The following is a 27282-nucleotide window of genomic DNA, read 5'->3' on the forward strand; positions in this document are numbered from 1 at the left end:
TTGTGTTTCCACATTTAGTAATTAGTCATCAACTACTACAAGTTCCAAAAATAACGACCATCGAGGTCAAAGGTCAAAATACTTAAAACCTAATAACTCGAAAACGGAACCACATATTGAGGTGGTGTTTCCACATTTAGTAAATGGTCATCAATTACTACAAGTTCCGAAAATAATGACCATCGAGGTCAAAGGTCAAAATACTTAAAACCTAATAACTCAAAAACAGAGCCATATATTGAGGTTGCGTTTCCACATTTAGTAATTGGTCATCAACTACTACAAGTTCCAAAAATAATGACCATCGAGGTCAAAGGTCAAAATACTTAAAACCTAATAACTCAAAAGCGGAACCACATATTGGGGTGGTGTTTCCACATTTAGTAATTGGTCATCAACTACTACAAGTTCCAAAATAATGACCATCGAGGTCAAAGGTTAAATATTTAAGCTTTAACTAACTAACTAACTAACTAACTCTATGGCCTATGGAACCCGGAGGTTCAGTGCCGCGTTCACAAAAGCTCTCCACTGACTTCTATCCTTAGCTAATTGCATCCAGTTTATACTTTGTGTTCCTATCTCTGCGAGATCCATCTTAATATTATCCTCCCATCTGCGCCTAGGTCTTCCTAATGGTCGTTTTCCTATGGGTCTACCAGTCAAGACTTTGAAAGCGTTTCTACTTTCTTCCATTCTAGCTACATGACCTGCCCACGTAAGCCTCCTAGACTTGACGACCCTAACAATGTTGGGCAAACCATTAATAACTTTAAACAAAGCCTGTGTGACCTATTCAGTTTTGTACCAAGCAGAGAGAAGTAAAGAATGAATAAATATGACGGGCTTACTTCGAGAAAGAAAGCAAGATATGCAATTTTAACTAGCTGAGAATTTTAAATCATCTTGTACTCTTTAAACAAAACGAAAGGATAAGTTTTGTACCAACGAGAGATGCCATTTTATTTAGCTCAGAATTTTATATCATTTTGTACTACTCAAATAAACAAAAAAATCTTTATACCATTTTGTACTACTTCAATAAACGAAGGAATACTAGAAAAAAGAAGTGAAGAATGAACAAAATTTAGGTGGATTAATTTCTTTCGTACCAACTGGAAAAGAGAAGAAGAGCTATTTTAACTAGCTCATTATGTACTGTTTAAACAAACGAAAATTGACTATTATGTAACTTTTGATCTACTGAAATGTTCTATTTTTGTATCAATCAGAAAAACCCGAAGAAGGATCATTTTAACAAGTTCATAATTTCTGTAACGAAAGAATAATTTCGATGTTCTACTTTTTATACCAACGATAAAAAATGAACTAGCTGAATATACGAAATAATAAATTTAAGTGACTTATTCAATTTTGTACCAATGAGAAATGGCAAACGAAATAATGTATTTGAGTGAGCTATTTAATTTGAAAAACCGAAGTTGAGTATTTCATACCATTTTGTAGTATTTAAACAAACAAAGGAATAAGCAAAAAAGGATCATTTTATATCATTTTAAACTTGTCTAATAAACGAACGCATAAATATGAGTGAGGTATTTAATTTTGTAGCTGAGTATTTTCACGAAAGAACAAAATTGTACTAATCAGAAAAAGCGAAGAAGACCCATTTTAACTAACTGAGAATTTCTGTACCTTTTTGTGCTATTTAAACAAACTATGGGATAAATTTGAGTGACCTGTTTTTTGTACTAACCAGAAAAATCGAAGAAGATCCAATTTAGCTAACTCAGAATTTATATTCCTTTGTACTAGCCCAATGAACGAAAGAACAAATTTGGGTGTTCTACTTTTTTATACCAAACAAAGAAGAACCATTTTAACTTGCTGAGTATTTTATACCATTTTGTACTACTCAAATATACTAAAGAATAAAATTGTACTAACCAGAAAAGGCAAAAAAAGACCATTTTAACTAGCTCAAACACAATTTTAACTAGCACAGAATTTCTGTACCTGTTTGGGCTATTCAAATAAACGCAAAAATTAATTTGGATGGGGTAACAAGAAAGAAAGCAAAGATATGCCATATTAACTATTTAGATAAACGAAGGGATAAATTTAAGTGATCTATTTCATTTTGTACCAAGGAGAAATGCCATTTTTATCTAGCTTAGAATTTCTAGGGCATGTTGTGTTATTTAAACAAAACGAAGGGCTAAATTTGAGAAAGCGAACATGAACCATTTTAAGTAACTCAGAACTTTATATCATTTTGTAATACTCAAATTTGGATGGAGTATTTAGCTTTGTATGAACCAGAAGAAAAGTGAAGAAGGGCCATTTTAACTAGTTCAATATTTCTGTGCAATTTTGTACTACCCAAATAAACGAAATTTTATTTTTGTATCAATCAGAAGAAAATCAAAGAAGGGTCATTTTAACTAGCCAAGCAGAAAAAAGGTAAGAATTAACACTTTCTACTAATCAAGTAAACGAAGGTATAAATTTGTACTGACCAGAAAAGGAGAAGACATTTAAAAATAATAAATTTATTGGAGTGTCCTATTTCCTTTTGTACGAACGAGAACCATTTTTAACAGGCTTATAATTTTATACTTTTTGTAATATTTGTACAAACAAAAAAGCAAGGAAATACAATTTTAAATAGCTCAGCATGTTATAGCTTTGTGTTCTCTTGGTCTACCCAATTTCTTGACCATATTGTACTATTTAAACAAACAAAGGAATAAATTTGTGTGACCTATTCACTTTTATAGCAATCAGAAAAAGCCCCTTTTAGTTTTATACCAGCCACGAAGGTCCATTATAACAAGCTCGGTATTTTTATACCATTTTGTATTACTCTAATAGATTTGGGTGGTACATTTCATTTTTTGTAACAATCAGAAGAAAAGATTAGAATTTTATACCTTTGTGGTGTTACATTTTGTATATTTTTGTGTCATCCAGAGAACAATTTAAATTGACTCTCCCTGACAATTCAGTTGCCAGATTCCAAAGTTTGTAATCTATTAAATTCTTAATATTACAATACTACAAATTGATCCATTTATAAAATAATATAGTTAACAATTCAATTCTCTGTAACCCTTTGTAATTTTAGCCCTAGTATGTTCTTCTATTCATACACAATCAAATGCATACGATACAATGCCTCAGTGTTCATTTACAGAATTAAATAATTGTTTATCTTTCTCTAAAAACATTTCTACTATTTCCTTGATATAATAATCACACTCAGTAATGTATTCATATACCAGATTATTTTTTTTCTCTAAAGTATAAGTGTTCTTAATATTACAACCTTTAAAATGCTTCTTTAAATAGAGTTTATAGATTTTCACTCTCATTTCACGTTTAATTAAAATCGTCCACACCTTTTGCAATAATTCGTAATCATACCGCAGCAAACAGTTGTGATCATTTTCATTTTCATTATGTTCAGAAGATGCTTCACATAATAATACTGAATTTGGTGTGTACTCATTAAATAATTGTATAACACATGTATCACTAATACATTCACTAGTACACTCGCACTCATTAGCTTCCACTTCAAAACAGTTAATATTTGAATCATTGTCATCATAACTTTCCGCGAGTATTTCATCATTATATCTATTATAGCGTATAAAATAATACAATTCTTCTATTTCTTGTGATGGATATATGATTCTCACTTTATCACGTAATTCATCTGGCAAATCGGGTCAGACGGGTGAATTAACAGTATAGGTTTTAAGTTTTCACACTGAATTTCTTTTTCTCTAGGTGACACATAAACAATCTCTGTGCTAGTCATTTTTACTGCTCTTCAACAGATAAAAGTATTCTATGCATTCTCAGTGTTTAATAATATGTTTTAAGGCAATACAAAGAAACAATTCGTTAATATAACATCATGATGTATGTTCTATTATTTTCCAAATATACTCCATAAACTTATATTCCATTATAATAAAATACATAAATGCAAAAAAATATATATTTGTATTTTTGACTTAATAAGTTTCATATAATTTACCTTAGACGAGGAAAGGAGGTTTAAAAAATAATTCCATTAATCAAATATAATTGAATCGTTGAGCAATACGCAGTACCTTAGAACCCTCACTATACTAGCAATACAAATGTTAGGTAACGCATTCGTAACGTTGCTTAAATATCTGCAGCACTCTTTATAGATGGTATGGAACATAGAACTTTGAAAACTTTTCTTTTCCTTCATGAGCTGATTTTTACTTTGATATGATTCCTTATGCTGTGATCAAAGAAAGCCATGCATGCTGTCATGACTTGTCGTCCTTCATCAGTTTTCTTTAGTACGCTAATTGCTATGGATTAAGTTATAATTGAATTATGACGCAACTCTGGTTTTGTTAAATCTCACGTTCAAATATTTTATGAGCCTTACTTAGTGACGGGACGGGCAAGTTAAATTGTTATCTGGATGACACAAAAATATAGAAAATGTAACACCACAAAGTATAAAATTCTGAGCTTTTCTTCTGATTATTACAAAATGAAATAGACCACCCAAATTTATTAGAGTAATACAAAATGGTATAAAAATTCCGAGCTTGTTATAATTTGCCTTCTTTCTTTGAGTAGCAGAATATGGTCTTTCTTTGTTTTTTCTATGGTTGGTACAGAAAGTACATAAATACTGAACTATTTAAAAATAGACCTTCTCCGCTTTTTTAATTGCAAACGAAATTTATTCGTTCTTCATTTTTTTCTACTTGGTATAAAATTGAATAGGTTATTCAATCTTAATAACACAAAAAAAATATAAATTGACCTTATTTGCTTAAGCCACTCAAATTTATTCTTTCGTTTGTTTAAATTAGTTACAATGGACAAAACTAAATAGACCACCCAAATTTGATTAGTACAAAATGTTAGTTCTTTCCTTTTTCTGCTTCTTACAAAAGTGAATAGCTCACACAAATTTATTCCTTTGTTTGTTTAAATAGTACAATATCGTCAAGAAATTGGGTAGACCTGGAGCACAAAAAGTTATAACATGCTGAGCTACTTAAAATGGTTAGCACATACATTATTGGCTAGTTAAATTGTATTTCTTTGCTTCTTTCTGTTTACTATAAATGTTACAAAAGGTATAAAATTCTAAGCCAGTTAAAAATAGCATACCTTTGCTTTTTCTCGTTGATACTCCAATATATTTGTTCATTTCTTAAATGGCACAAAAAGTATAAAATATTAGGTACAAAAATAAAATAGACCACTCAAATTTATTCCTTCGATTATTTGAATAGCACAAAAAGATAAAATGCTGAGTTAGTTAAAATGATCCTTCTTCGCCTTTTCTGGATTCTTTTATCTGCTTCGTACAAAACTAAATACTCCCTTCGTTTATTTGAGTATTATAAAATATTATAAAATTCTGAGTTAGTTAAAATGCTCATTCAAAAGTTATCCCGTCGTAAATAGTACAAAATATTACAGAACTTCTGAGCGAGTTAAAATGGTCCTTTTTCGCTTTTTCTAGATGTTATTTTTGTTCTCGTGGGTATAAAACGTAGAACACAAATTTATTATTTCGCTAATTGGAGTGGTACAAAGTTCTTTTTTTGCTTTTCTGGTCAGTACAAGTATATTCCTTAGTTTATTAAAAATTTCAAAATGGTATAAAATGCTGAGTTAGTTAAACTGGCATTTCTCGTTGGTGAAAAATTGAATTTATCCTTTCGCTTCTTTAAATAGTACAACATGGCCAAGAAATTCTGAGCTATTAAAAATTGTATTTCCTTGCTTTTTTGTTTGTACAAATATTACAAAAAGGTATAAAATTATAAGCCTGTTAAAAATGGTTCTCGTTCGTACAAAAGGAAATAGGACACTCAAATAAATTTATTATTCTTTAAATGTCTTTTCCTTTTCTGGTCAGTACAAATTTATGCCTTCGTTTACTTGATTAGTACAGTGTTAATTCTTTCCTTTTTTCTGCTTGGCTAGTTATAATGACCCTTCTTTGATTTTCTTCTGATTGATACAAAAATAAAATTTCGTTTATTTGGGTAGTACAAAATTGCACAAAAATATTGAACTAGTTAAAATGACCCTTTTTCACTTTTTTCTGGTTCATACAAAGCTAAATACTCCATCCAAATTTGAGTATTACAAAATGATATAAAATTCTGAGTTACTTAAAATGGTTCATGTTCGCTTTCTCAAATTTAGCCCTTCGGTTTGTTTAAATAATACAACATGCCCTAGAAATTCTAAGCTAGATAAAAATGGCATTTCTCCTTGGTACAAAATTGAATAGATTACTTAAATTTATCCCTTCGTTTATCTAAATAGTTAATATGGCATATCTTTGTTTCTTTGTTGTTACTCCATCCAAATTAATTTTTGCGTTTTTTTGAATAGCCCAAACAGGTACAGAATTTCTGCGCTAGTTAAAATTGTCTTTGAACTAGTTAAAATGGCCGTTTTTCGCCTTTTCTAGTTAGTACAATTTTATTCTTTAGTATATTTGAGTAGTACAAAATGGTATAAAATACTCAGCAAGTTAAAATGGTTCTTCTTTGTTTGGTATAAAAAAGTAGAACACCCAAATATGTCCTTTAGTTCATTGGGCTAGTACAAAGGTATATAAATTCTGAGTTAGCTAAATTGGACCTTCTTCGATTTTTCTGGTTAGTACAAAAACAGGTCACTCAAATTTATCTCATCGTTTGTTTAAATAGCACAAAAAGGTACAGAAATTCTCAGTTAGTTAAAATGGGTCTTCTTTGCTTTTTCTGATTAGTACAATTTTGTTCTTTCGTGAAAATATTCAGCTACAAAATTAAATACCTCACTCATATTTATGCTACAAAATTAAATACCTTACTCATATTTATGCCTTCGTTTATTAGACAAGTTTAAAATGATATAAAATGATCTTTTTTTGCTTATTCCTTTGTTTGTTTAAATAATACAAAATGCTATAAAATACTCAACTTCGGTTTTTCAAATTAAATAGCTCACTCAAATACATTACTTCGTTTGCCATTTCTCATTGGTACAAAATTGAATAGGTCACTTAAATTTATTATTTCGTATATTCAGCCAGTTCATTTTTTATCGTTGGTATAAAAAGTAGATCATCGAAATTATTCTTTCGTTACAGAAATTATGAACTTGTTAAAATGATCCTTCTTCGGGTTTTTCTGATCGATACAAAAATAGAACATTTCAGTAGATCAAAAGTTACATAATAGTCTATTTTCGTTTGTTTAAAAAGTACATAATGAGCTAGTTAAAATAGCTCTTCTTCTCTTTTCCAGTTGGTACGAAAGAAATTAATCCACCTAAATTTTGTTCATTCTTCACTTCTTTTTTTCTAGTATTCCTTCGTATATAGAAGTAGTACAAAATGGTATAAAGATTTTTTTGTTTATTTGAGTAGTACAAAATGATATAAAATTCTGAGCTAAATAAAATGGCATTTCTCGTTGGTACAAAATTTATCCTTTCGTTTTGTTTAAATAGTACAAGATGTTTTAAAATTCTCAGCTAGTTAAAATGGCATATCTTGCTTTCTTTCTCGAAGTAAGCCCGTCGTATTTATTCATTCTTCACTTCTCTCTGCTTGGTACAAAACTCAATAGGTCACACAGGCTTTGTTTAAAGTTATTAAAGCCTAAATACTTAACCTTTGACCTCGATGGTCATTATTTTGGAACTTGTAGTAGTTGATGACCAATTACTAAATGTGGAAACACCACCTCAATATGTGGTTCCGTTTTCGAGTTATTAGGTTTTAGGTATTTTGACCTTTGACCTCGATGGTCATTATTTTCGGAACTTGTAGTAGTTGATGACCAATTACTAAATGTGGAAACACCACCTCAATATTCGGTTCCGTTTTCGAGTTATTAGGTTTTAAGTATTTTGACCTTTGACCTTGATGGTCTTTATTTTCGAACTTGTAGTAGTTGTTGACCAATTACTAAATGTGGAAACACCACCTCAATATGTGACTCCGTTTACTTGTTATTAGGTTTTAAGTATTATGACCTTTGACCTCGATGGTCATTATTTTTGGAACTTTTAGTAGTTGATGACCAATTACTAAATGTGGAAACACAACCTCAATCTGTGGCTCCGTTTTTGAGTTATTAGGTTTTAAGTTTCATACAAAGGGCGTATCCCACATAAACTATAAGACTCAGGTAGAAATAAATATGATATTCATAATCAGCATGTCCGAAAACCCCCATACGCCGAGTTTCATTCAAATCGGTTAAAATTGTCATATAAAAGGCGTATCCCACATAAACTATAAGACCCAGGTAAAAATAAACATAATATACGTAATCAGCATGGTCGAGAACCCCCCATATGCCGAGTTTCATCCATATGTTCATAAAAGAGAATGATTTTTTTGTAATTTCTGCTATGTTCAAATAAGGGTTGGAAAATATGCTCATTAAAGAGAATGAATACACCCTTGCTGTTACGTAGTCTCTGCTATTTCTGCTATGTTAAAATAGGGGTTGAAAAATAAGCCATACTCTTGTATTAGCTCTGCTATGCTGTGTAGTTTCTGCTATGTTCAAATAGGGGTTGGAAAATATGCTCATAAAAGGGAACGAGTTCACCCCTAAAAAGTGTTCATAAAACGGAAAGAGTCTTCTGTATTATCTGCTCTGGTGTGGGGTCGTAGACTCTATGTATTCTCTGCTATGGTAAAATGTTCAAATAGGGGTTGAAAAAGTGATCATAAAAGGGAACGAGTCCAGCCTTGCTATGTTACGTATTCTTATGTGTTATCTGCTCTTCTATGTGTTCGTAATCTTATGTAATTTCTGCTATCTTAAAATAGGGGTTGGAAAATATGCTCATAAAAGAGAATGAATACACCCCTGCTATGTTTCGTAGTCTTATGTATTCTCTGTTCTGCTGTGTGTTCGTAGTCTCTGCTAGGGGTTGAAAAAGTAATCATAAAAGAGAACGAATACACCCCTTGTATGTTTCATATTCTTATCTCTTATCTAATCGTCTATGTGTTACGTAGTCTTATGTATTATCTGCTATGCTATGTGTACATAGTTCAAATAGGGGTTGAAAAAGTGATCATAAAAGGGAACGAGTGCACCCCTAAAATATACTCATAAAAGAGAACGAGTACACCCCCTAAAAAGTGCTCATAAAAGGGAACAAATACACCCCTAAAATGGAGGTCGTAAAAGACAGTGGGTTCAGGGTGAAAGGTGCTCAATTTCCCAGGGGCTCCTGAGCTGGCCAATGATGGCCAATACTGAGCCAGATCGATCCGTTTTCTACTACTAACGTAAAGTACGATAAGGACAAAAATTCACATATTGATATTCTTTGCTGCGGTCATATCGAAAAACAACTCGTTCTGTGCGATTGTAGGCAGGTTCAGGCAAAACTTTAATGATGTTATCGTTGACTACCCTCTGATTAATATCAAGTAGTATATACCGTACTTCTCCCCGTAACTCGTTGCCAACCCCCTTAAATTATCTGTTTTTTCTATTTTATTAAATTTTTACGAATTTTATCCTATTTTTGGTACAATTTATGGTGATTTTATGACAATTTTATATATTTTTGGTGATTTTGTCATTTTTATAATAATTTTCAGTGTTGCCATCCAAGAAAAACTATTGTAAAATATTTTTGATAATATACATTGCTATCTAAAAAGGTAGCACTTGATGGAAACACACAAATCGTTAAGAATAGAAAGGTTACTCACCGTTCTTCCCAAGACTTTAATAAACTTGTTCCTTCCCTTTCTTGTTCCTCCCTAAAGCGGTGAAGAATAGCTGAATGAACTTGAGGGGATGCCAAGAAAGGTTTCTGTTAATCTTAAATAAAACTTTTTTTTTATATTCATGAAACTAATTGGAAATGGTTGAAGGAAGGAGACACATATGATGAAAGAATGATGGGTCCTAAGGTCAGGTAACCAGTGGGTAAAAGGAGCGAGAAGGGGAGGAGGGTGTAGTTGATAGGGATATATGTTCTCAAAATTCCCCCAGGGGTGCCGGAAACGGAGGGTGGGAGATATGTAAATGTGAAGAATACACTATTGTGTAAATGACATAGGATGACAGGTAAGATGGTGGGAGGTTGAGAAGATGTAGAGAATTCTTTGACGGCATGTAAAGAAAGGAATAGTGCCAGGTGGTATGAACGTTGGTGGTTCAGATGGTTAAGATGAAGTGTGAAGTACTTTCATGAGTAAATGAACCCTTTCTAGTCACCTGTCGACCAGTTTGTTAACGACCCTGCTATCTGAGGTTAGGGAAGACCGGTCGTTCTTTACCTGAGTTTGAATAGATTAAAGAGATAAAAAATCTATACCTGAGGTGAGTCTTCCTTCTTTCTTTCGCAGATATGATTCAAATGAAAATTTTCTTTAACATATTTTTGCATAAATTAGTTTATTTTTAAAAAAAAGATTAATGAAGTAATTATTCATGAATATTAATTAATTGGTAATGAAAGGGTTAGAATGATTTATTCGTGTGCAACGTTTCTTTAGAGGTATATTGTGATATGTATAATATAGAGTAGTACATATTGTACATAAATGTATCGGATGTTGTGGGAGGAAACAGACGCAACTCTAAGAAAAGTATTTTATGTATTTATATGGTATTTTACTAGATGATATGGGATTTTAGCATAGAGTATCATCTTTTGAATGATGTTTGGGTATATTAGAGTACGAAACTCAGATTAATTACAAATAGATGTGTATATATGAATAGTTTGTGAATGGGTGCATGTATACATACTTTTGATATGTGGACAAGAACGTATGTACCATATTGTAGGCATATAATTTTTCATTTGCATGTAAGTGATTTACGCATGTTTTGATGGGTTGCATAACTTATTTGATGTAATGTTAGGTTGGATAACTTCCACCTTTTGGTTTGTATTGTAGAGTTATATATTGTGACTCTTTATGCATGTAAAGGTTTTAACCATGCCTTCAATATGATGCTGAGTTGCATAACCTTTAATTTTTTGTTTGTATTGTAGGGTTATATATTCTGACTATTTATGTGTGTAAGTATTTTAACATTACCTTGAATGTAATGTTGGGATATATATTGTAATTTTTACATATGTAGGTGTTTGTTAGTCATGTCCTAGTTGTATTTTAAGCACAAATGATATCGCTGTAGTATAATCCATTTATTCATTTATATATGTTAACTAAAGTCTTCTAATAAAAATATTGATATGTTCACCTACTTATAAAGATGATTCTTCTTGTAGAAGAAATAATGACGTCCACATGGTTTACAACTTAGGCTAATTCATTGCAGGAACTGCATAACATAAAATATTATAAATACGTATAAATAACCTTATATGAAGCATACGTATTCTTCCTTTATCTTATATAGAATACACATACTTCGTAATATATCTATATTTGTTTGTATATACGTGTATGATTAAAACATAATATCGTAAATTGTAACGATTTATTGTGTTTATATAGTTTACAATAATGGCATATATATATATATATATATATATATATATATATATATATATATATATATATATATATATATATATATATATTATATTTGCAATATTCTTTAAATAGGATATTTGCTATACTAACAATATTCTTTAATAACATGTTTACATATTTACATTAAATATACGTAGGAGAAGTGTGAACTGAGGGGGTGAAAAACTTATGAACATATCTGAGGATATTATGACTATTTTGCGACACCATGATACCTTTACACAGTTTATTATTTATATATTTTCATATATACTTCTATATACACAATATCAATCATTTAACACATTTAAAACTTTGATAACCATATGGCAATGTCCTATAGTCAGTAATACTGTCACGATGTAACCGTCGTCTTTATTTTCAACATTTTGATGTGTAGTTTTAAATACATAATCTACTTTTCCCGTTTCAACTTTTAAACAATACACATAATTTTTTGGCCTTAATCCTATAAATGCATATATTTCCCATCCCTCGGGAACTTCATTAGTAAGTTCACCCAGATAAAACCGAAAGAAAGGGGAGGATTTTCATTATGTCGTTGTACAAATATAATACTATCACGTCGCAGTACAATACACGATCAGGATGTACAGCTGTTAATAACTCGTAAAGTCTTAGACGTGCCCACGAGGTGATGAATGCTGCCAGCATAACATTTGAAAATTTCCAAGGTTTGTCTGTTTTAAATGATTTTATACGATACAATGAGATGTTGCTCTCCAATAGGCAATACAGTTTGTACCTCATATTATGGTGCCCAAAGATAACTTAAATTTTTTTCTGGAGTATCTACAATTTCAGATTGAGATAAATCTGTTCGCTGTCCCCATTTGCCATTACGCGAGTTCATGAATATTTTGAAATATACCGCAGACCAGTGTTGGATTCAATGTTATTTTCTGTTAACTGAATGCATTCATGGACATAGTAGTCAGCAATATATTTCTCTTTGTCTTCTTTAGTTTTCCACCAGCTGGGAAACAATGAAGACTCGTTTCATTTTTAGGAAGGAATTCACATAATATTTAAAGAGATTATCATCCGATTACAAGATGGTTTAGAATTTTGTTTCGGTATTTTCATTTTAGTTTAGGTTTTTAAATTTGTTTCTGCGCTTTTTATTTTAGTTTGCATATTAATTTTAAAACATGTAGTTTTAATTTTGCTTTTGCATTTTTTATTTTCAATTTTACATTTTTGTTTCGTAACTTGTATTTTTAATTTTTGTCGCGTATGGGTTGTCATATTGTGTTTTTAAATTTTTGTTTCTGCATTTTTTATTTTCAGTTTTGCATCTTTATTTCTTAACTTGTATTTTTTTTGTTTCGGAATTTGAAATGTAACATTGTGTTTAAAACTTTACTTCTGCATATTTTTAATTTTTAATTTTACATTTCTAATATTAAAAGTTGTACCTTTAATTTTCCTTTTGCAATTTGGATTGCAACATTGCTTTTTAAGTTTTTTCTGCATTTTTTTATTTTGAGTTCTACATTTTATTTCTTAACTTGTCCTTTTACTTTTAGTTTGCAGATTGGATTACAACACAGACTTAAATTTTACTTCTCCATTTAACAATCAAAGAGTTTTTTTGTAATAATTTTTTTCAAGTTCAACCTACGAGTGTTGTGTTAAAGAAATAACTTTATTATGTTCAAGCTTATGTTTTGTCAATTAGTATTTCGAATTATTTTACAGTTTGCAACTATGTTACTTTAAGTTTCTATCGGAAAACGCATTATTGTTGGTTCACATTGAACAAGTGTTAAGAAAAATAATTTTCTTATGCATCAACTTGTTTGTCAATTTTAGCATTTCTGATTATTTAAGAGTTTGCAGTTATAGTATTTTCGGAATTATTTGTAGGTTCACAACCATAGGTTGCTTAGATTACTATTGAATTCTTAATACGTTCACATAGTTAGTATTTTTTAAACATTCTAACAAACAGTTTTATTTAAATAACACGATATTTGTAATTTCATACAACTTTTAATATTTTCGAAACGCAGCTTCTCCTTATGAGACTGTATTCTTCGGAGTTTTAGTAGAAAACGAATTATTTATAAGTACACGGCATAGCTGTTCTTACGAGAGGTTAAATATAGAAACCAACTAAAATTTTTTGAAGTGTTACAACATATTGTGTAACGTTGCGGAATGTTTATAAATTTGTTTGTGTTTATTACAATATAATAAATTTAACACATTTCGTGATATTACTGTTAAAATAAATTTTAAAATATTTTCACGTATTTTTCAAACGTCTGAGTACGAAACTTCAAACTAAACGTATCTGTGTACGAGATTAAATTTTGAAAAGTAGAAATTTTGCACAAAAAGCCACACCTCGCCCTATACAGCTAGTAGTGTTAAAGTGAAACCGTTCATCGTTATACTCTATGTGTGGTTACTGCAATTATTTTAAAGACAATTTCGTTACGAAGTTACATTATTGCAAAGTATATGTACATCTAACAATAAACTTTCAAGTATATCTTTGGAAGTTACATTTACCAAATCGTGTACAGGAATTGCCGATAAACTCTTATGTTCATCTTCGGCAAACTTCGGCAATCTTTGTAAATCCTCGTGTGGAATTCTTGGAATTTCCCGTTATTTGTGTTCATAAGGAGACAATACATTGTTTGTAATTCAGTATTGAAAAATCATTGAAAAAGTGAACACGTTTCCTGCTTGTACATTGCGTACTGTAATTAGCCTAAAACAATTTCATTAAGGCAATTTGTAAATTACAATTGTCGGAAAGTAGTGAAGGATTAACCGATAAACTTAAAACTATATCTAGGGTGAACTAAAAAGTAGTTAGTGGCAAGTGCTAGTACATCTATGCTAAACTGAAAAAAAGTTACGGGAAGTTTTATTATTATTATAGTTAACGGCAAGTATTAGTGCAATTGCAATAAGCTTTCAAATGTATTGTCGGTAAACTTAAAATTAAATCTTTCGTGAACTGAAAAAGATAGGGACATTGTGATTTATAGTTACTGGTAAGTGTGAAAGGATTCTTAAAAGTGTATCTTTGGTGGACACATTCTGGATCATATCATAAAACTCTAGCTACGGAACCTTGTTATTTGAAAACTACGAAAAGAATTATCAAAATTTCTGTGTCCACGGTAAGTAACACTATTAATTTATTTACAGTACACCGTCGTGTAAAATATTTACTGTTTTAAGAAACAATAATTAAAACTGCGATTACATATTTTGTGCAACAGTAATACAATGGAAGGACACTCTGTGATCTGCACCATGTTGTCAGTAGAAGAAGCGCGTGGATACGAAAATCGAAACGAAATTTTATTTACGTGGGAAGTGTTAACACAATACGATGCTACGGGTGCGAGGATAAGCAATGAAGCTTATTCCAAGCTATTGAAAGCGGTGTTCATGCATTTTGGCTGTGATTCTCAAGCTGTTATGAAAAATTGTAAATCTGCAAAATATATTATTGATTTATATCATGTAGGCTTCTTTTGCCAAGATAATATGAAGAATTTAGCTCATGAACAGTTTATGGAACTTTTGTCTGAATGGAAAACTAATGGTTTAACTACAGATGACTTTAGCGTGTTCATGGAAAATTCAATTAACTTTCCAAGTCCTAATACTATATCTGCATAAGAACCTCACATGTGTGGAAGTGGCGAAACAAATGAATATTTTCGTGTTTCTAACAGTACAACAAAACATTATACTTATTTTGGACTTACAGAAAAGGAAGTTACAATTAAACGTATGCACACAAATGGAATTGATGATCCTGAAACATATATTCAGTTGTTATTGGAATTTGTAAAGAAGCATGTGTTAAATGACGCCAACGATGATATGTACGTTGGTATAACAATAGATAGTTCTGTTTCCAAAATTAATAAACTCATATACATTTCGTGGCGTCAAAAGTCAGATCTAAGCTTAGACAATATATTTCGTAATATTGAAAATGTGTTAAATAGTAATGAAAATTATTTATTTGGTGATAAAGTAAATTTCAAAATTCGTATTGTTGATTCACGTAAAGGTAGGGGACGAACTATGAGTTCAGCAAAATATGCTGATCTTGTAACACACATGTACTATTCCTGTACTATTCCTGTACAAAAGAGTGTATATTGTCTTCCCAAAGATATTCTTGGAATGGGTAGGGCTGATCATCGTTATAACTACTTACATACATTGAAAAACAATTCTGAACTTTTGTTAAATCAAACAAACGAATTCTGTGTCAATGCTAAAGTTGATATTAAAATCCAACATGGATGTACTATTAATGATGTAAAAAGTTTCAAAATAAGCTAGTACCTCATTATCGAATTGTTGTTTACGAAAAGAATCGTTTAACTCGAAACTACAATGTAATTTATCCTGGAATACATGGTCCAAAGAAAATTTTCATTTTGTATAGTGAAGGACACTATGAATTAATTACTAATATTACAAGAAAAGTTATTGTCAGTATTGTTTAGAAGATTATCATCATAGAAAATCTTAAGTTTAACTTAAAATGCACAATGTTTGTAATAATAATATTAAACTAGAGTGATTGATTGTCATAGACTGTTTTCTAAGGATGAATGCTTTGCCAATCATAAAACAGTATTTGTTTGCGGAAAGAGTTTATGCGAAGCAAAGAGAATTAGTGTCTAATGCGGTGATATGATTGACATGCGTTCATGTAAGTCTGAACATGAATGTGGTGAGCGTTATTGTAAAACATGCTATACATATGTAAACGATGACTATATTTCTTTTGTTCAAACGGCTACGGTGCAGCATGTAGATACCTTCTTGTACATCATCTTTGATGTAGAAACAATGTTGCTTCCTAAAGATAAACAGGGAGAACAAGAACATCGCGTGAATTTCGTGAATTGTACTAATGCCTGCTACAAGCTTAAGGACACGAAGCATAAAGATACATGGTTTGTATGCGGAGACAAAAATGAATTCCGTTCGTTTGGTTTCCACAACATTGATGAATTTGATAATCATGTATTAATAGCTCGGCCAATGTTTAAAAAATCATTGTACTTTCCCATAATGGTAGAAATTATGATATGCAATTCTGTGCTAAAACTTTGATAATGAATCATCATTTTACACCTGAAGTAATAATGTAAGGGCAAAAAATTGTTGAAATGTGTTTAGGAGAAAAGATTTACTTCCGTGACAAGTATTTGTATATGGGAGTTAAATTATACAAATTACCTAAAACGTTAGGTCTTTCTGCAAATTTAAGAAACGGAGATTTCCCATATTTGTTTAAGCCTTTGGGGATCCCATGGTACATTTTGTACCAAACGGGGTGTTTCATGGTACATTACGTTATAATTCTCTTATTTGAGCTTTTTCGTGCAGTTTTTTTGTTTTTCAAGTCCAGAGGCATTGTAGAAGACATTACGTATGGTTTCACACCTTCCTGCGTCGAGACAGAGGAGGTGATGACGTCATAAGTCTAAAATTTATATTTTCGTGTAATACTTTTGGGGGGTGTAAAGTGTTTTTGGCGGGCTTATTTTTTCACGTAGAGGATTGAAATTTTGCACAAACATGCAGTCCACCGAGTAGTATTTAGCAGATTTTTCGGATTTCTGCGTTAAAACAGGGGGTACAGAGGGGCTAAACGTTAAAAAGGGAAATTTTTACAAAAAAATCCCTTTCACGGGATTTTCCCTCCTTAAATTTTTGATGGGGACAAGTGAATAGTACCGATTAAAAGGCAGTTCCATTCTGAAGAGAACGATGGGCCAAACATGACCCTAGGGTAATTAGGGATGTCTCAGATTTTTTTTTACATGAGATCATGGTGTTTTACGGTAATTTGGGGCATGGTGGGAATTCCTGATAAAATTTCTCCCGCCCTTGGTATTCAAGGTAGAAAGTTGAAATTTGGCACATACATTCAGTATACCAAGTAATATTTATCAGATTTTTTAGATGGCTACGTTAACACATGGCCGCTCCAGAGGGGTCCAAAAAGCGAGAAAAAAATCCCTCCGAAATTTTCAATTTGACATCATTTTCCCGCTCCTGGTTTATGGTATGAGCATGCACGTGGTACCATTTGAAAGCCAGCTTCATTTTGAAGAGAATGAGGTATGAACCATGATCCTAGGATAAATAATGGCGATGCAGTAGCTGCTTGACTGAAAGTCTAAAAAATAGCCCAAAAAACCAGGTACCGGAAAGGGTTAATACATTACACAAGCAAAATTATGTAGGCAAAATTCCTCAGCTAAAGTATTTTGACCCTGATTCAAGGAGCACCGAAGATCGAAACCAACATATTGTCTGGCACGAAGAACGTGCTGCAAGTGGCGACAAGTATAATCTCCAATAGGAAATGATAGAGTATTGTAGAAATGATGTCAAAATTTTAGCAGAGGCTGTCATTAAATTTTCGAACTTAATTTAGGACAAAACAAATGGTATCCAATATTTTATTGCCGCACCCACGATTGCTAGTTTGGCAACACTGACGTATCGTACCTTATATTTACCCAAATAAATTATTGTAATTATTCCACCCTACGGGTTTGACCATCGTGATCGTCAAATTCTAAAGACAATGTAGTGGTTACGGTATTTAGAACGTACTACTGGTAATGAAATCCGCCATTCCGGAAATGGATTGGAAAAATTATTTGGGAGGTATAAGGTGAATGGATTTGAAAGTAAAGCAAATACAGTTTACGAATTTCATAGTTGTTACTATCACGGGTGCCTGAAGTGTTATCTTACACTGCGAAACGTATCCTTGAATTGCACCTCTAAACAAGGTACATCCTTACAAGACCGGTATGAAAAAAGCACCACAAAAATAGGATTTCATAAAAAAATAAATCTTAATGTCTTTGAAATGTGGGAATGCGAATGGTACCACCTGGTAAAAAAAACGCCAAAAAATTACAACAGTTTATTCAAACACAGTGTCATGATCTTGTCAAACACCTTGAACCTGAAGATAATTTTCATGGTGGACGTACCGAATGTTTTAATGCATTGTACGAATGTACCAGCGAAGAGTTTGTGGCAAATGATGATGTAACACCGTTAAACCCTTGGGTAATGGCACGTTAGCCATTACCGATAGGTAAACCAAAAAAATACAAGGGCCTGACTTTGCAGAAGTGAAAAGTGTTCATGGATTAGTCAAATGCAAAATCTTGCCTCCAAACGACTTATATTATCCAATTCTACCATATACGTGTAATGGACGCCTTTTGTTCGGGTTATGCCGCATGTGCATGGAAGAAAGTAATAACAATTACATGCACTGCGATTCCAAATGTGCCTTAACTGTCACATTTTGCACTCCTGAACTTCATGTAGCTTTTCAGCTCGGGTTTAAAATTCTGCAATTGAAATTTGGGAATTGAAATTATCCGGATTGGAAGATAATCTGTTTAAAGATTATGTGAATTCCTTCCTAAAAACGAAACAGGAGTCTTCAGGGTTTCCCAGCTGGTGCAAACTAAAGAAGACAAAAATAATTATATTGCAGACTATTATGTCCATGAATGCATTCAGTTAACGGAAAATAACATTGAATCCAACCCTGGTCTGAGGTATATTGCGAAAATATTCCTCAACTTGCTATATGGAAAATGGGGACAGCGAACAGATTTATCTAAATATGTAATTTTAGATAGTCTAAAAAATGTAAGTTATCTATGGACACCACAATATGAGGTACAAACTGTATTGCTTATTAGAGAGCAAAATCTCATTGTATCGTATAAAATCTATGGAAACGAAAACAAACCATGGAAATTTTCAAATGTTATCCTTGCAGAATTCATCACCTCGTTGACACTTAGAGTTATTAACAGCTGTACATCCTGTTCGTGTATTGTATTGCGACACTGATAGTATTATGTTTGTACAGCAACGTAATGAAATGTCTCCAATTTCTTTGGGTTCCTATCTGGGTGAAGTAACTAATGAAGTTCCCGAGGGATGGGAAATTAATGCATTTATAGGATTAGGGCCAAAAAAATATGCGTATCGTTTAAAAGAAGTTGAAACGGAAATAGTAGATTATGTATTTAAAATGAAAGCAATAACTTTAAATCATCGCACACGACAAGAAATTAACATTGAACATTTTTATCAACTAGTTCGGGATAAAGTTGACAGAAAACCGTTAAAAAACCTACGAAGCATTGTACGAAAACCAGGGTTTGTCATCGTATTCAGGTCTGAAACTGAAACACATCAAAAGTTGAAAATAAAAGACGACGATTAAATCATGACAGTATTAATGACTATAGGACATTGCCATTTGGTTGTCAAAGTACTAAATGTGTTAAATGATTGGTATTGTGTATATATAAGTATATAAGTAAATATGTAAATAGTAAACTGTGTAAAGGTATCATGATGTCGTAACATAGTCATACTATCCTCAGATATGTTCATATATTTTTCACAACCCCCTCAGGTTACACTTCTCCTACGTATATAATGTATATATGTAAACATGTTATTAAAGAATATTGTAAGTATAGTAAATATCTTATTTAAAGAATATTGCAAATATAATATATATATATATATATATATATATATATATATATATATATATATATATATATATATATATATATATATATATATATGCCATTATTGAAAATAAAATATTGTAAACTATTTAAACACAATAAATCGTTACAATTTACGATATTATGTTTTAATCATATACGTATATGCAAACAAATATTGATGTATTACGAAGTATGTGTATTCTATATAAGATGAGAAGAATACGTATGCTTCATATAAGGTTATTTATACGTATTTATAATATTTTTGGCTATACAATAAATCAGCCTAAGTTGTAAACCATGTTGAAGTCATTATATCTTCTACAAGATGAATCATCTTTATAAGTAGGTGAACGTATGCGTATTTTTATTAGAAGACTTTAGTTAACAGATATAAATAAGTAAATGAATTATACTACAGCGATATCATTTGTGCTTAAAATACTACTAGGACATGACTAACAAACATCTACGTATGTAAAAATCACAATATATATACCTACATTACATTCAAGGTAATGTTAAAATACTTACACACATAAAGAGTCATAATATATAACCCTACAATACAAACAAAAAGTAAAAGGTTATGCAACCTAGCATTATATTGAAGGCATGGTTAAAACCCTTACATGCATAAAAAGTCACAATATATAACTCTACAATACAAACCAAAAGGAGGAAGTTATCCAACCTAACATAACATCAAATAAGTTATGCAATCCATCAAGACACGCTTAACCTTTACTTTACGGCTTGTCAGTACACTGCCAGAATAGTAAATCCGTTCTTTCCCGCGTGTCACTGTACTGACACAGGCGAAAGGTCTACTTTGACCCGCGAGCACACCGGTTGAGAACCAACGTTTCTGGTTCCTTTCACTATGGACTATCTCTTCATACAATAAGGCACATCATTTTAAAAAAAAATATGTGTGCTCGCGGGTCAAAGTAAACCTTTCGCCTGTGGCAGTACAGTGACACGCGGTAAAGAACGGATTTACTATTCTGGCAGTGTAGTGACAGCCGTAAAATAAAGGTTAAAGCACTTACATGCAAACGAAAAATAATATGCCTACAATATGGTACATATATTCTTGTCCACATATCGAAAAATATGCAAACATTCACCCATTCACAAACCATTCATATATGCACATCTAATTTGTAATTAATCTGAGTTTCGTACGCGAATATACCCAAACATCATTCAAAGGATGATACTCTATGCTAAAATCCCATATCAGCTAGTAAAAATGCCATATAATTACATAAAATACTTTTCTTGGAGTTGCGTCTGTTTCCTCCCACAATATCCGATACATTTATGTACAATATGTACTACTCTATACTTTACATATCACAATATACCTCTAAAGTTAACTTAACCACGATAAAAATCATTCTAACCTTTTCATTAAAAATTAATTAATATTTATGAATAATTAATTCATAAATCTAATTTTTTAAAAAAATAAAAAAAAAATATGCAAAAATATCTTAAAGAAATCTTATTTGAAGCCTATCTGCGAAAGAAAGAAGGGAGACTCACCTCAGGTAAAGATTTTTTTATCTCTTTAATCTATTCAAACTCAGGTAAAGAATGGTCGATTTTCCCTAACCTCAGGTTGCAGGGTCGTTAACAAACTGGTTGACAGGTGACAAGCCAATTAAGAATTTCCTTCACTCATGAAAGGACTTCACACTTCATCCCAACCATCTGGACTACCAACGTTCATACCACCTGGCACTATCCCTTTCTTTACATGCCGTCAAGGAATTCTCTAGATCTTCTCAACCTCCCACCATCTTACCTGTCATCCTATGTCATTTACACAATAGTGTATTCTTCACATTCACACATCTCCCACCCCCCGTTTCCGGCACCCCCGGGGAGAATTTTGAGAACATATAGCCCTATCAACTACACCCTCCCTCTCTTCCTGCACCTTTCCCCCACTGGCTACCTGACCTTAGGACCCAACATACTTTCACCATATGTATCTCCTTCCTTCAACCATTTCCAATTAGTTTCTTGAATACAAAAAGAAAAAAAAAACAGTTTCATTTAAGATTAACAGAAGGTTCTCTTGCATCCCCTCAAGTACATTCAGCTATTCTTCACCGCTTTAGGGAGGAATAGGGAAGGAAAGGAACAAGTTTATTAGAGTCTTGGGAAGAACGGTAAGTAACCTTTGTATTCTTAACGATTTGTGTGTTTCCATCAAGTGCTACCTTTTTAGATAGCAATGTATATCATCAAAAATATTTTACAATAGATTTTGTTGGATGGCAACACTGAATATTACTATAAAAATGGCAAAATAGAAGGAAAATACCAAAAATTGTATAAGATTATCAAAATATCACCATGAATTGTATAAAATCACCATAAATTGTATCAAAAGTAGGATAAAATTCGTAAAAAAATAATAAAATAGTATAAAAACAGATAATTTAATTTTAGGGGGTTGGCAAGGAATTACGGGGAGAAGTACGGTCTATACTACTATATCATCATTTTAGTATAAAAATAGAAGAAAATAAAAAATGTTCACAGATTGTCCCTGAAAGGAAGTTGAAATGTAAAGCTAATTCGTCTCATTAATCCTCGCATGACCAAGCCCTCAGCACATTCTGAGATACCATTTTTGGACTGTTATTGTTCACAAAGGAAACAGAAGAGAAAGTTTTGTCCCGTGGAAATAAATATTTTATAAACTTGTTGACACAAAAGAAATTTATTGAGTATGAGGTCACACATATTCACGATTAAAATGTATAATTTGGAAACAGTGGCAATTTGTAACCCCCCTTGGTCCTGCGAGGGATAAGACCCTTCTGAAAGCACTGATACTTAACACAACCAGGTAAAGATCACTTTTCATTACGGTAAAACAGGGATAATTTACAGAAAATTCAAAAAAGACACAAAAAGTATCAATTGCTGTGAGAATTTTCAGATCAGTCTATAAATGAGACATCGTACTTATGGCAATCCATATTGTTTCTTTTAGATGTCTCCTTTTCATTGGTGTGAAATAAAACGACGTATTTCATAGTTTCTTATTATTATGCCATATAACACACACACACACACACAAAAAAAAAAAACATTTTTCCAAACAGAACCAGACGTTCCAAGTAACACAGGTATACGGTGTATATATATATATATATATATATATATATATATATATATATATATATATATATATATATATATATATCGCTAAATCAAGGGAAAAAAAGTCTCAATAAACATAGGTCCAAAGTGGCAGCGTTTTCAGGGAGCAAACCTGCGAAGTTTCACCGGCCCCCTCCTTCTAAATGGAACATCTACTGAACAAATACAGATATTTTTGTCCGGTCAAAAATGTAATGAAAGTTATGCCCCACCAGAATGATGACGCAAACAGAAAGTAGCGGAGCAAAATATACAAGAGGACTCCCGAACGGGAGATGGTGTTTCACCAGGTGAGATGCAACAGTGGACGTGAAAATGAATAATATGTACAAATGTGAAATGTCCTGGTTATTTTTATCGCGTCGTACTGAATTATCGATTAGAACTTTCAATTTCCCCACTGCAACGTCGGGGAGCAATGTATACGACAGAATACACCATGAATGAAGTGGTATGTTGTGCGGTTGGTAACGCGAAAAGGATAGTATTGCTCCAGAAAATTGTTACCTACAACGATCTCCGAAACAGAAAAACTGGTGAAATTGGGGGAAAATGTGCTGAATTTTGTTACTCTATGAGTAGTGCAGTTGAGACACTTTTGCTAATAAGTACTGTATACACTGTCTACAAGAATAAAAAAACAATAACATTATTATTATTATTATTATTATTATTATTATTATTATTATTATTATTATTATTATTATTATTATTATTATTATTATTATTATTATATGCACGTTAAAACCGATCTTTCAGCATGTACGCTAAGCAATGCCAGGTCCATACTTTACGTTTGCACGTATTGTTCATTTCCACGTCCACTATTGCATCTCATTTGATGACTCCCCTTCTCCCTTTAGGGAGTCCCCTTGTGTAGTTCATTTCTCCTTTCTGTTTGAACCATCATCTTAGTGGGACATGACTTTCTCTATATTCTTTGACCAGACTTCAATATGTGGCTTCTTTCGGCAGATAATGCACTTAGAAAAAGGAGGCCGGCAAAACGTCGCACGGCAGCTGATTGAAAACACCGCCACGTTGGACTTATGTTTATTGGAAGCTTTTTCTCTGTAAGTTTTAGAAAAAGATTTTAAAATATTATATATATATTTTTAATATAATATTTGAATATATATTATATTTTAATATATAATATTTCTAAAACTGTACTCTCATTCAGTAAGTTTGTATGAGACATTAAAATCAGTTCCTTAATAAAATAAAAAAAACAATAATTCAAATAGCTCGCTGAGATAACCAATAATAATAATAATAATAATAATAATAATAATAATAATAATAATAATAATAATAATAATAATAATAATAATAACAATAATAGTAACAATAATAATAAAGATTGATTATGTTGTAAGATTAATTTTCTGCCATTTTCACTTTACTGTTTTTTTTCTTTTTTTGACTATCAGTTTTATAGTACTACTCAAGTTTTATTTTATACATTACAATATGAATATTAGTTAATATATTGACATTATGAGTTAAATAGGGTGTTGAACCAGTTTTCGTAAAAATCGAGTTTTCTCTTTGTGCTCGAATTACACGTCTCAGCTCCTGGTCACTTTTTTTTTTTTTTTTTTTTTTTTTGATTTGTGACAAATAAATTAATTGGTTTTGAATACACTTTAACTGAATACTGTCATTTATCATTAACTAATAACTATAATATGGTAACTAATAACTACATGTACCCGAACTGCTTTTAACCCTTATCCGGGCAAGACATTTTTGTAACATAAACGGGCAACCGGGGCCTGTGAGGCCCAGTATATATTTTAAGTGCAGAATACACAAAATCAATGCCTATTGTCACTTACTGTTCAGACTAGTCTAGAATGTACCGGTATATGTTTTTGTCAAGTAGCGAAACTTCGTGTCACGCTTTTGTAAGCCAACCAAGCAGAATAGCAAATCCGGTCTAGACATTTTTGTAACGTAAACGGGCAACCGGGGCCTGTTAGGCCCAGTATATATTTTTAGTGCAGAACACTCAAAATTCAATGTATTGCCGCATACTGTTCCGACTAAAGGTTACAATAGTCACGTGTTCAATATATAATTATGTGACAATTTGTTCTAATATTTGACAGGAATTTCACCAAAGTTATACGGGGCCACCTAGGCCCCGGTTGGCCGGTTACGCCAGGAAAAGATTTTCAAATTTAAAAAAAAAAAGATTTACCAACTCGATATGTTCATGATTTTAACTTCGACGAAATATAGAAGAATTCAATATTTTATGTCTTCGAAATATGTATGGTTATTGAGAAATTTTAGAAGAATGGAGCTACTGGGCCTGGGAGGCCCCGGTTGCCCGGATAAGGGTTAAACAATTTATTTTGCCAGTACGGGACAATTCTGGATATTTAAATAGAGCTAACTACTTCATATATATATATATATATATATATATATATATATATATATATATATATATATATATATATATATATATATATATAATTATATATATCTTGCACTGTTTGAAGTAGACGCCAAATTTTCCAAGTTACGGCTAAATGATATTTCGCATTACCAATGACATACCTCTCGAAGGATCTTTTTTATCAGTCATTCTTTTTGAACTTCCTTCTTTTTTAATTTAATATAAGAAGCACTATTCGTAATGCGCTAGTTTTAAATTTGTGTAACCTATACTAAGGTTTGAATATAGCTAGAAATGTATATTTTTTGTTTCAAAATTAAAAACATGCAAATAATTCATTATTATTTTTATGTTCGTATAATAGGATAGATCTGTCATTAGTTTCACTTTCGACACTCCAGGCTCAGATGTCAAGCGAGAGATAAGTGCTAAACTAGATTTACATAAACAGAGTCAAGATTTAACTGTATATCTGCAGTCACCGCACAGCAGATTTCAAGCGCAAGGTAAGTAAAATTTTGTCTTCTATTTCCACGTATATTTCATGTCAAGCAAGCTCATGTGCAGATACCAAGCCCACTTCATAATTCAAGTACAAGTTTGATATTGAATAATGCAGTAACTCTTAATCAGTCACGTGCTTAATTTTGTTCGACATTTCCATATTTTACTTCTTTTTTTTCACTCAGAAGATTTCGAGCGTTTCCCTAGCTGCCTTTAAAGTTTCATTATTATACAACGGCACATATTTCAATTGTATCCCAAACCTCAGCGACCATTCTTTTAAAATGTATTTTTGAATGGTGCATTTGGAAAGAAAAAGCTCCGCACGCAAATAAATAAGTTATACTTTTTAGAGATCCAAACTATGTTATACATGTGTGTTGGAATCTTACAGAACGGCTTTGTCCGTCGTCCATTTGTCGACAGACATCGGAGCAGAAACAGTAAAAAAAAAAAAAAAAAAAAAAAATTTTTTAAAATCGACTCAGCGTTCCAAGAATAGGCTATATCTTCCCTGTTAACCCTCTATTCAAACCAGAAGTGATTCAAAATAGCAACTCCCAGTTTCAATGTTTATCACTAAATAACGAAAATGGTAAAATATAGCGAGAAGCGTCTTTTTGCAAATGATTCGACGTCTAAAAGCGACATATATCTAATGCCTATACATAACATTCTACAAAAAGTGGAAGTGAGTGAAATTTACTATTACTACATTTTTCAATTCCGGTTTCAACATTAATCTCTAGAGAACGAAAACAAGTAATGTCCTTTAGACATGGATTCAGCCCCCGAGAAACAGGTTCTTTCTTTGATATTATTATTCTATTGCAAGCAATGCTTAAAGATGTATTAATTCAAGTTACACTCACTTCTTTTCTCGTAAAAATGTACCCATTCATTTAGTTTATTGATATGCCGATAACAAGTAAGTAATGCGATGACTGCAAGACGTTTTACATGGAAACGCCAGCACCATATTTTTATTTTCCTTACAACAATATATTTTCAGTCGAAATTCACTTGTAAGCAACTGTACTCATAAGTAGTTTATGTGTACCCCGTACGCTTTGAAA

At 31.7% G+C, this 27282-nt stretch overlaps 1 protein-coding gene across 2 annotated transcripts in view; it reads left to right on the forward strand.

Moving 5' to 3' along the window:
* The window catches only part of Apoltp (Apolipoprotein lipid transfer particle), a 6186292-nt gene that overhangs the window by 2110946 nt on the left and 4048064 nt on the right, over nt 1–27282 (forward strand). For both annotated transcript variants that reach the window (XM_081762641.1, XM_081762640.1), the window contains exon 21: nt 26067–26208. In XM_081762641.1, the coding sequence (XP_081618767.1) occupies nt 26067–26208 (142 nt within the window). The remainder of the gene's footprint in view (nt 1–26066; nt 26209–27282) is intronic.

Source organism: Thermobia domestica, chromosome 6, assembly GCF_964235325.1.
Source record: "Thermobia domestica chromosome 6, izTheDome1.hap1.1, whole genome shotgun sequence".
Classification (NCBI taxonomy): domain Eukaryota; kingdom Metazoa; phylum Arthropoda; class Insecta; order Zygentoma; family Lepismatidae; genus Thermobia; species Thermobia domestica.